Genomic DNA, 12870 nt, shown 5'->3' on the forward strand with positions numbered 1-12870 from the left:
GTCTTTCGGGGATTTGAATTTTTCAACCTTAAGACTAATAGCACATATTAACAAGTAAATAAACATAAAAAATGAATAAGGAAAGAGACTTGGGCCCAAGTATGGTTTTTCTGTCCGCCTGGACCAGTACTTGGGCCCATTTTCGTTTTGGGCCTTTGGCCCAATTTTCACCTGTCCTAAGAACTAACAAGTAATAATAAGTAAAATGGCGAGGGCTTAGGCCCAATAATAACAAAATACAATTCCGAATAAATAAAGGTAGGCTTTGGCCCAATCTTTTTCAACTCCCAATTTGCTCCGCTTTTCTTTCAATTTTGAGACCTGTTCGTCGATTTTGATATCTAGCTGACTCGGATAAGAGGGGGTATGGGCCTCCGTGGCCCAAAGGAAAATGCGAGGATAGAGTCCATGAGGACCCGGACAAATTTCACATGCAAACACGAAAATGAGAATCAATAAGTAAGAGTTATGAATAATATAGGAGAATTTATTATATTCTAATATTTGCTACACTACCATATACTAATATTTATTACACTACTATATTCTAAAATCTATTATACTACCATAATCTAATATTTATATACTACCAAATTTTGAATCTATAGACTACCGTATTTTATTATTTACATACTACCATACTTTAATATTTATATATTACTATATTCTAAGCAATTATATACTACCGTATCTAATATTTATATACTACAATATTTTATTATTTATTATACTACCATATTCTAAAAAATTATATACTACCGTAATTTAATATTTATTACACTACTATATTTTAATATTAATCACCATGGAAAGAGAAAAAAAAAAAAAGGTATCACAAAAGGACCTTAAATCCACACTATGACATAATTAGAAGAGCAAATAATTGCCATCATATAATAAATCAAAAGGGATACAAAAGGACAAATATTCAAACAGTGAGTAAATTCATGCAATTCAATGAGAACCACGAAGAGAGAGGCTTTCACGAATCAATCTCTTATTAAAAAAAATAAAATAAAAAAAAAAGATATTCAACTTTGCCGGCTATTGCTCCTTAAAATAAAAGGGGATAAAAGTTGAGGCAGAGGAGGGGGTCTATCATTACATTTTAAAAATTTGTATTTTTTTTTTTTTAAAAAAAGGACATTAATTAATTGATTGTGTTTGAAAGATGATAATTACACGACAGACCACCCTATTCAGGCTAAATACGGGAGAATAACTCTAGTGTACCAACTCAAAATCAACTAAGCCCCCAAGATGTCATCGTAAACAAAACACATGTGCAACATCTAAGATTTTTAAATAAACACACATAACACAAGAAATATGTCAAGGATATTCAAAGTATAAGACCGTTTTATGTAAGAAAAATCTATCGAATGATGCTTACTAATTCCTTAGTATGTGACAAAACCGCTTCATAAACACAATGATCCTAAGTCCTAATCATTCTCCCAAAGCAAGAAAAGGTTTTTCACACAGTAATACACCATCAAATTGCCAAAATCGGCTCATTTCACTTATGAACACTACTGCCACCATAGGGAACATAGATACAGTGTTTTGTAAGAAAATTGTAGCCTTGAACAGTTAGCGTAACAAATCAATTTGAGAAAAATACTAAAATGAGAACATATATTACGCCTCAACACAATTGCGAGAACTTGACCTTTGAACCAAAATAATCACAAAGAGAGATAGAAAATTTCGTAAACTAAAAAAATCACATACACACAGAGATCATTTTAAATCTAAACAACAGAAGAAGTGTTTGTACATCCATTAAAGCTAATATAACATACACTTAGACAAGCAACAACACCTTGAGCCAAGTTAGGCGCTAGCCAGTAGACTAAAATTGCAACACAGAACATCACTTGATAACGAAATGAGGAAGCATACCTCTTTCGGAGCAGCGAAGGGACAGGAACGAGCAGAGGCGGAGACCTTCACCACGAGAAGCTCGAACACAACGTCCAGATGGAAATTCAAGCAGAAACTTAAACACAAAACCGAAAACTAGTATCTCTTTGGCTTATGAAGCATATTTAGCGTGTATTAAAATTATTTTTCTCAAACTTCCTCAAAAAAAATCCAATCCCCCCTTACAGTGAACAACCAGAAGGTATATATAACAGGGGAATTAGGGCAAAACAGAGGGAAAGTGAATGAAAAATTTGGGTCCAAAGCCCATCCGAAAATTTCAAAACCCAAAACTTCTTTCACCATTAAGGGGAGACACCCTTTTTCCGAAATTTGGTCATTTCCGGAAGAGGAAAGGGTAGAAGGACGGTTGGGATCGATTCCCGTGTCCTTGGCGAGCAACGTGGCTCTATCTCGAGGCCACAAGGACGAAAGCACGTCGCCCTGCTGCTCTGAATCGCGCTGCTGCAGAGGGAAAATGAGGAAGACGACAAAATGAGCAGTGTACTGCATCGCTTCTGATTTGTGAACATTGCTGGCAAACGTTTGTGAATGTTGCTGTTCACGCCGCGTGAAGGAGAGGAAATGCATACGGGGTCGGGTCTGTTTTGGGCTGCTGTACATATGGGTTAATTGGAATTATATTGGAATAGGTTTCTTTAGAATTGAATTTGGGCTGGGAATTGGAATGGGAATGTTGGAGTGGGTCGTGTGGGCTGCTGACAGACAAGTAAAAAGGCCCAAATTTGGTCTTTGGATGGGTTTAAATTGAGGTTGGAAAATGGGTATGTTTGTAACAAACATAGCCAAGTGTATTACAAAATTAGCCCAAAATTGAATGTTATGTAGTGAACTTGGCTAAATTTCAAATAAGATGAATTAATATAATTAATTTAGGAGCTTCTCAATCTTAACGAAATAAAGTAATTAATTTGATAATAATATGATTAATTTAAACATGAACTAATCAATTCAAAATCGTAATTATGATTTAAATTAAACCAAGTTAGTAAAACACTTAGCTAAAAGAAATGAAAATCTTTTGATATGATTTTCAAATATTTATAGAATATACTAATTAGACACATAATTATATAATAATTAACTTAATTATAAACTAACTAATTAGCTCAAAATTGTAAACTATTAGATAACTAAACAAACTAACCAAATATCTAATTAAACAAAAATCTTTTTGAGACGATTTTCCAATATTTTATAAAATACACTAATTATATACATAATTATATAAAAGACATATTATTATTTAAAAATTATAACAAGTGACAAACTATTTGAAACTACTTGCAAATTATTCTTATTTATTTTTATTTTTTCGAAATTTCTAAAATTAATTACTTTAAATCATTTCAAAATTAAGAAGCTCGAAATTAATTATTATCGGGGAGGGTCAAAATTAGGTGTCAACAACTGTCCCTCATTTTACATGAATTGATACAAGAAATTCGAGGAAAATGAATTTGACTAATCCAATTTTGACCGACCACATCTCCATCCTCTGGAAAAGGGATTTGGTACGGACTTTAGGAATTATGGCCGAACCCCGGAAGTGGGTTCCTACATATCCCAGGCTATATGAGAATTCAGGCCACTTGTAGTTCGATACGCTCGATTCGATGCACGATTTTGAAAGAATTCAAAAGTTATTTTGATATCGAATTATGAAGAAACCGAAACACTTGGAAATAAGATTTAAGGGAGAATGTTGGAACACAGCCGAGTTTTCAACAATGATCCCGCCTACATATCCTCAACTCAGGGAATCAGGCTGCTTGTAGTTCGACTCTATCGGTTGAAAAGGAAATCTATTATGCTAGATCACCTTTGGTTCCGGAAAAGCGACAAAGTGAGTCGAGTATGAAAAAAAAAGGCTTGCAACCTCTTAGTCATGAATGTGGTGCACTTCACACCCATAATTAAGAACTTACACGGACATAATTTCCAAAACTCTTGATGCATTGTCACTCAGATTGGAAAGCTGCTTCCGGTAGAGACCAAAAAAATTCCGGATGCGAAACTGAAACTGACAAACCTAAAGATAAACCCACATGCCTTCTAATAGGGGTGTGGTTTGATTGTGGTGGAAGTCGCTCTTATGCTCGCGTCCTAAGAGTTTGGCACTCCTCTTTGGACTATGTCCCAGTTCGCTGCTAAGAAAAAGTTCCACGTTGTGCTGCATCCCTTTTGATGTCGTCCGCACCTGTGGTTTGCTTTGAGAATTCATCCTCTCGGATGCTCTCGACAAAGACTGAGATAAAATCTCATTAGTATAAAAATGCAATTCAAGTGGGAGATAATGTCTTTTACCGTGTTGACACATAATTGTTCTCCTTGAACATTTGACGTCAACTCTATCGGGGTATTCACTAATCAATATTTATCAAATATATTTGTATTGGAGTCATGCATATGTATTCATTAATACATTGGTATACATTTGTTTGTATTAGTATCTTTCTAATACTACATTGGTATACATTGGCAAATATTCATCTAATAAATTTGTATGTCTTTCTTTAAGTCAAAATTGATATCCATTAGTTTGTATTCACCTAACAAATATGTATACATTTGTTTAAATCGAGGTTCATATTCGTTGGTCTGTATTCATCTAATAGATATACATTTGCTTGGATAACCAATTTTATAATTTCACATTGTTATCTATCGGTTCGTATTCAGTAACAAAGTGGTATATATTTGATTGAGACAATAAATATTCATTATCAAATTTAATCAACGAAATTTAGTGTTTTACAAAAATGTCATAAATAAATAAATCATACAAGTACCAAAATGAATTCTCTAAAAGCAAATTAATGTATTCTATAACTTTGGTATTAGAGGGGAAGAAAAGGTCAGACACTCTATGAAATTGACTAAAATAAATATGAAAGAAAAAGACAATGATGCAACAAAAAAATATAGCAAAACCTATGGAAGTAGAAAATAATTATCATCCATGTTTTTTTTTCTAATTTTAAGGAGAAACTTTAGTTGGGAGTAAGAAGAGAGAAAATACTACTCTCTTTGTCCCAACTTATATGACTTATTTTCTTTTTAATCAATCCAAAAAAGAATGACATATTTACATATCAAGTATAACAATTGAACTTTAAAATATACATTTACCCTTAATGAAATGATTCACGGTCACACAAATATCTATTACTCATTTTAGACCACAAATTTTAAAAAGCCTTCCTTTTTTTCTTCAACTCCGAGTCAAATCAAACTAACTCATATAAAATGAGATAAGGGAGTATATATTTTAATTGCTACAAGATAAAAATGATATAGACGTGAGAATTAATATTGAAAACTAAAGAAATAATGGTCAAACATTATCTGAACTATCATTTTTTCGGAGTTTCACATTCTAACTATTACATGTTCTCTTATTCAATCTGAACTATTGTCGGCTGTTCTATTTCTCTATCTGAATTATCACCATATGTTAAAACACACCTAGTTGAGTAGATGATTAAGAACAGGGGAGAGTTGACCTAATTAGCTTGAAATATGTTTTGATACCTAGATACTGATAATTCAGATAGGAAAAGACTCAACTAATAGTACACAAAGCTAAAGAAAGTCTTATTTGAGAATCTTATTATTTTTGTCAATATTATTTTGTTAATTGAATCACAACATACCACATTATTTGCACTTATTACAATTCCTACAAAGTTGAATTAGCTCTTGAGCAGTTGCATCCATCTCTTCATCTCTTACTGATTTCAAATTCTTGCTGATATCTCTCACTTGAGCCCTCAATTTCCCCCCTGTTTCCCCTGTTATGACACCTTTAAGAATTTCTGCAATTTCTCCTTTGTGAATTTTGCCATCATCATCTCTTACAATCTCCACAGAGACTCCCAATTCTACAATCAACCTCGCATTCATTCGTTGTTCAAGGTGCATAGGCATGGCAATTATAGGAACCCCGAAATCTATACTTTCCATTACTGAATTCCAACCACAATGACTTATAAATCCTCCCGTACTCGTGTGATTTAGAATTCTTGGTTGTGGTGCAAATTTGTCCAAAACTCTTCCCCTTTCTCCAATTCTTTCAAGAAAACCTTTTGGCAATGTATCTTCAAGATTTCGCTCTTCACCTTTTGGAAATCTTGCAACCCATATGAAATTAACATTACTTAACTCCAACCCGAAAGCTACTTCTTCCATATCTTCTTTTGACAAGAAATACTCACTCCCAAAGGAGACAAATACAGTTGAATTCTCATCTTTTGTTCCTAACCAATCTATAAGCTCCATGTCGTCAGCGTTATCAGTGATCGAATCTTGGAATGGTGGACCAACTGGAACAACCTTCAAATTGAGGAAATCAGTGCAATAATCTATGTATTTGGCCTCTATAATTCTAGAGGTACTCATCAGCATAATTTGTCTATTTCCATCTCCTTGACGATCCCCATCATCAGGTTCTATCTCTTTAGCACATTTTAACGTTTCATTCATTTTTACTTGTTCACTTTTCCTGAGATAAATTTCAGGGAATGGGAATACATCCCCTGGTTTATTCAGTGATATGGTAAAATACGAAAACACAGTTGCACCCGAAGTTAGGAGCTTAATTGCTGGAATGTTGTGTTCATTCGCAACACGTTCAGCCCATTGCTGCAATATGTCATAAATCACCAAATCAGGTTTCAGATTTTGCAAGATTTTTTGACAAGTTTGGTTTGGACATTTTCAGGGCTTTTTGAAGGGTGTGATGGAGATGGGGTGGGAGATCATTGGTAGTATGGTAATGAGGAGGAAGTTCGGGTAATTCTGGTAAGTGAAGTTCGACAAGCTGAATAGAATTAGCATACTTTTCAGGGATTTTCTTGCTGGCATATTTGAGATTGATGGGCGTAGAACAGAGGTAAATCAAGAATTCCCTATCCACGAGTTTCTTGGCTACGTTTAGAAATGGAGAGATGTGTCCATAAGCCAAAAATGGGAACATCAGTACCCTCAAAGTACTAAGAGGCTCTGTAACTTGTTTAGCCATGATCAAAATCTTGAAATGAAAGAAGGGTGAGAAATGAGAGATGGTTTCTCTCTGGAGTTGCCTTGCTTATTTATTAAAGAGAAAAGGCTCAAATATGTATCGATCTCCGAGAAAATGCCCATCTATGACATTTATTAAAAATTTGTGTCATCTATGTCATTTCTGTTTGAGAAAAGGCTCATCCATGCCATTATTTGTTAACTGAAATGACATAAATGATCAAAAATTTGAACGGATGACATGGATGAGTCTTTTTCTCAAAATTCGATAACATATTTGAGTCATTTTCCTTTTAAAAAATGATTTAAGTAATGACGTAAACGAATAATAACAAACCACGTATACGGAATAAAGTTGCAACATCAAAACTGTTTTCAATTAATAAATAATGACATAGATGAATTTTTTTCTCAAACAAAAAAGATATAAATGAGTCAAACTTTTGATCAGTCACACAAATGAGCCTTTGTTTTCTTAAAGTTCATGACATATTTGAAATTTTTTCCTTTACTATTAAAAACATAAGAGAGATGAGGACAAAAGGGAATCATCTACACAAATACGTTAAAACTTTTACATTAAAAGCTCATCGAAAAATACACATTACTCAATTCCCCAAAAAGTGATGACAACAATGTACGTGAAAAATACAAAAACCAATGACTTTCTATAAATTATCACATTACTCCCACCGTCCAACAAAAACTATAAATAAAAGAATAATTTTACTATATTATCCTTTTGAATATAATAAATACAATGTCTTAAAAAATATAATATGAAAATGACTATAATTAATGATAAAGGTAAATTAGGAACTAAGTGTAAAATTATTCATTGATTTCATAAAGTGGACAAGTACGGTTGGACATCCCAAAATAGTATGTATAGTGGATAACTATTGTTGGAAAGAGGGAATAGTTTTTTAAAATTTTACTTTCTCCGTACAACAATAATTTGCCACTATACTATTTTGGTATGTCATCGAAAAAATACACGTTATATAGTTAGTAGATTCATGTTTTAATTTGACTAAAAAAAATAAAATGAAGGATGATCGCTTTGTGGAAGTCGATATATAAAGGAGCTCATAAGATTGTGCATTAATTGTGTACTAGTGAATTCATCCGCGCTTCGCGCGGTCATCAAAAACACAATAATTTACTAAATATTATTTGAATAGAAGAGATATTATACATATAAAGAGTATATATTTATGTATATTTAATAATTTTAGTTGAAATTTTAAATAATTTTGAAGAGTTTCTTTCTTACATAAAAAAAAGAATATAAGATAATTATATTATACCTTTCTATAGATGTATAATTTGGTTCCATAGAAAAAAAACATAATTTTTTTCCATGTAATCATCTTCTTTAGAAGTAAAAGAACCTCTTGTAATTTATAATGATTTTAAAATAAATAACATAAATACACTATTTTTCAAAGTAAAAACAAACAATAGAAGAAGAAATAAATAAATATACTTTTAAGGAATAGATTATATATATTGGGGTTGTTAAATATAATTAATATACTTTTAATGTAAATAAGTAATGGTTACAATTAAATAGTGAGTAATGTTTTTAAAACTTCTACGTACCAATTAACTTTAACGAAGAATAATGATTTTTATAACGTGAAAAGATATAATTAACATTCTTGTTCTTAGAAAGTCAGTCAACTAATTGTTATTAAAATTTCAAAACATTATAAGCATGTAAGCCAAAATGAACTCAAACAATGGTGACCCAAAATGCCCTCTTCTCATAATTATTCTATATTTAGGCTATTAATTCAGATACAATAAATATTTGACTAAATATACATACATCATCTTCTTATTTTTGAATTTTAGAGATAAATCTAGTACTAATTGATAATCCCCCAGTATAAATACTAATTTATAATCCCCCAGTATAAAACATACTTATACTTAGTTAATACTTTATGTTATTCATTTGTGTTGTTAAATTTAACTTTATTTATTTTGATCTTTTCTGCCCTCTTCTAACCAAATATGAAATGTAATTATGTTTAATGAATTGAATTTTGTAGAAAAATAATAAACAATACAACTTGACCATATGATGAAAACGTAAGTTATACCCTTTCTTTATAATATCAATAACAATGATTGTGTCTCAATTATTTCAATTAATATAAATGTTTCTTCTTTGTGTATATAAGCTTTTTTAGAATTACCGCATCATCTCTCCCTCCATGTTATTTATATTTATCTTTTTAACTTTGGCATAATACATATATTGGACCTTAAACTTGGCTTCAAATTTTAACTTTGACCTCCAACTTTCATAGTGCACAAACAAGCACTTTAACTATCCAACCTTTTAATAAATAAACACGCGATTTTTGGAGCCAAGAGCGTGAAATGCAAATGCTGCCACGTGTATTAGTGAGCCACTCAATGGCTACCAACTAATTAAACACTTTTACACGTGCATTTTTGAACTAAAAAAAAAATAAAATTAACTAAGGGTAGAGTTGTCATTTCAGCATTTTTTTATTGTTGTAGGCCTCAAAAATCACTCCTAACTCGCGCAAAAAACGTGCACATCACGCGTTTTGCCAGGTAAGACACGCGTGTTTATTTATTAAAAGGTTGGATAGTTAAAGTGTCTGTTTGTGCACTATGAAAGTTGGAGGTCAAAGTTAAAATTTGAAGCCAAGTTTAAGGTCAAATATATGTATTATCCCTATTCAATTATATACAAGTTTAAGAGTTTACCATGTGCACACCCAAAATTAGAGGACATAAATGTCAACTGAGGTCAAATTAATAGGCACGTTTATATTGGGTAATAATTCAAGTAGGAAACTCACACAACTCTTAATAATTCAGATATAAAACTAAAAAAATTGAGATAGTTTAAATGTATTTTTGACCCTTTAACTCTTTCGTTTGGTAGCTTTAAGAACTTACGTAATAAACAACAAATAAAAATTGCTTTATTAAATTATTCTTTAAGCAATTAATTATAATTTTAAAATTGATTAGTATCAGAATTTTAACATAATTAAGTTACTAATTTGAACCAAGAGAAAAGATTTATAAATTTTAAACTTGATTTGCATTTATAGCAAAATTTCAAACATAATTAAGATAAATTCGTGTGGAAGTGAATATCTACTCTAGTATTTTATAATACTAATTTTAACTAAAAGAAATTATAGACTTACAACAATAAGAAGTTCCTATAAAAATTATACATAAAAAGCATCATAAAGATTCACAAGAAAGAAATAATACAATACACATATCAATGCGACTTTAATCATTAAAATTTAAAATAGAAGGAAAAATAAAATCAATACATAATTGTCTAAAATTTTGTCATATCCACTTCACAAACCTATCAATATTGATGAGCTTTTTTTTCTTCAAGTCAAACAAAAGCAAAGAGGCATCACTCTTGTTGATATTTACTTCACAAATCAATCACTATTCAAAAGCTTTCTTCATATAAAAAATAAATTTAAGAGGCATCATAGAGATACATAAGAAAAAAAAAGAGAAAAAGAAAATAGTACAATAAACATATCATTAAAAAATAGAAGGAAAAGGAAATCAACACATAATTATCTAAGCTCTTGCCAATATCACTTCACAAGCCTATCACTATTCAAAAGCTTTTCTTCTTCTTTTTTCAAGCCAAATAAAAGCATAAATATGATACTATAGTGAAAATGAAGGGTAACTTTGGGTAGAATGAAACAAAATATGAATTTATATAGAAAATAATGGAGGAATATCATAAGGTGTCTTAACTTTCATAATTAATATTTAAGGGTTATGAATATGAAAAGTTGGAAATTATGAGATTTATAACTATAGCATATTATATCTAATAAAGAAGATATATTATAGTGGAGAAGGTTATGAATATGAAAAGTTGAAAATAAAGAGAGATATGAATATATGCACATTATATCTAATAAAAAAGATATATTATAGTGGGAGATGAAAAGTTTAGTAATTGAGTATAAAGTCTTTATGAGATATTTAAAATAAAATAAATAATTAAATAAAGAAAAATGCTCAAAAAAAGAGAAAATTGATAAATATGAATGGAGGCCATAGAGAGGTGCCACATCACCTTCTCTATGTTCCTCCTTTATATATAGAGAGAGATTTTTTCCCTTTTGTTTCAATAATTAAAGTCATAACTCGTAACAATGATATTATTATTGGCATAATATATAAACACGATCCTTAACTTTACTTCAGTTGGTAACTATGACCTTTAACTTTGAGTGTGCACAAGTAGACACTTAAACTTGTATAAAATTGAACAAATAGACACATTCGTCCTACATGACAATTTTGTGTACTACATGGCGTTCTATGTGTATTATGTCACGTAAGACATGTGTGTCTACTTGTTCAATTTTATATAAGTTTAAGTGTCTGTGCACACTCAAAATTGGACGACATAGATGTCTGTTGAAACCAAACTAAAGGGCATATTTATGTATTATGCCTATTTTTTATTTTGTACTTTATGAGTATGAATTTTTGATTGTCACCGATTTATACTTGTGGTTCAATATTATAACTTAGGACTTTGTAGGAAATCGCTAACTACTGACCATACATTTTCTTCTGTAATATCAATTAGGCAAAATACATAATTGACCATACGTTTTCTTCTGTAATATCAATTAGGCAAAATACATAAATAGGACTCTTAACTTGGCTTCAAATTTTAACTTTGACCTTAAACTTTCAAAGTGAATAAAGAGACTCTTAAATAAAAAAATACTCGAATATTGCGGCCCAAACACGTGAAATGCAGACGCTCCAACGTAGATTAATGAGCCACTCAATGGCAGCCAACTAATTAAAAAATTTACACGTAGATATTAGAATTTAAAAAAAAACTAAATTAATATTCAAATTAATACAATGGTGAAACTGTTCCATTTTACCCTATTTCTCTCTCAAAATCGCAAACCCCTAGCTGGGCATTTACAACCAAAATCGTGAATCAAGAGAAACATCGTTCAAGATTTGTGCTAAAAGTTCATATAATCTAATGTTTATGTAACATCTAACAATTTGAAATAGCTAAGAAGAGGCTTGAAATTTGAAATTGTTCATCTTCCTCAATTTAGTCCAACTATGTATAATTTTGCCCTTTTGAAAGTTGATTTTTGATAGAAGGTAGAATCTTTGCTTAAATTTGGATTGTTTGCAGACCAACGACCTGTATTGTTTGCGGACTAAGAAGTCTTCAATTATAACTCTTTTCCCACAATGATAAAAACAAATTAGAAGACATTTGCACTAAAAACGAGTAGGATTCATGCTAAAGAGAAAAAATAAAGCTTGATTTGAAAGAAGAGGAAAAAATGAAGATTTTGATTAGAAAATATACAAATATATATAAAAGGGATTCATTAAGGGTATAATTGTCATTTCAACATATTTTTTTACTGTTGTAGGCCTCGAATACACCCTGGGCGGGACCGGCACTCGGAGACCATTGCTGGCCCCAAGCAAACCCCTGGCCTGGCTTTCTTAACTCAGCGGAAACTTAACTCAACAGTACAACTTAATGCAATGAAAGGTTATAAAACAACCAACTGATGCATAACGTGCCAAAAGGGAGCTCGAGTCTCAAAATAGAATATTTACATAAATACATAGATGAGAGACTCAATACTAACTAACTGACTGTCTATGAAGCCTTTAACACTCTGAGATGGATGTTGGAACAGACCCCGCAATATCCTAATAACACAAAGCTAAAAGAACAAAACAATTGAGTCCTCTGGAAGCAAGGAGGCTCACCACTGACTCTAGAGTGCTCAGCTGGATCAACGGCGTGCAGGTTGCTGATCCGGGGTACCTGTGTCTGCATCGTCATAAGATGCA

At 31.3% G+C, this 12870-nt stretch overlaps 1 protein-coding gene and 1 pseudogene across 1 annotated transcript in view; both read right to left on the bottom strand.

Moving 5' to 3' along the window:
• LOC102590651 (beta-D-glucosyl crocetin beta-1,6-glucosyltransferase-like) overlaps positions 1-2439 on the bottom strand; it is a 3614-nt gene extending 1175 nt beyond the window's left edge. Inside the window, exons 1-3 of the mRNA XM_006367762.2 lie at positions 2113-2439; positions 1906-2002; positions 1806-1855 (exon numbers count right to left, since the gene is read on the bottom strand). Coding sequence (XP_006367824.1) covers positions 1806-1855; positions 1906-2002; positions 2113-2439 — 474 coding nt within the window. The remainder of the gene's footprint in view (positions 1-1805; positions 1856-1905; positions 2003-2112) is intronic.
• Positions 2440-5585: 3146 nt separating this feature from the next.
• On the bottom strand, positions 5586-6985 carry LOC102589446 (beta-D-glucosyl crocetin beta-1,6-glucosyltransferase-like; annotated as a pseudogene).
• Positions 6986-12870: the final 5885 nt, after the last annotated feature.

The sequence above is a fragment of the Solanum tuberosum genome, unplaced genomic scaffold (assembly GCF_000226075.1).
Source record: "Solanum tuberosum cultivar DM 1-3 516 R44 unplaced genomic scaffold, SolTub_3.0 scf00863, whole genome shotgun sequence".
Classification (NCBI taxonomy): domain Eukaryota; kingdom Viridiplantae; phylum Streptophyta; class Magnoliopsida; order Solanales; family Solanaceae; genus Solanum; species Solanum tuberosum.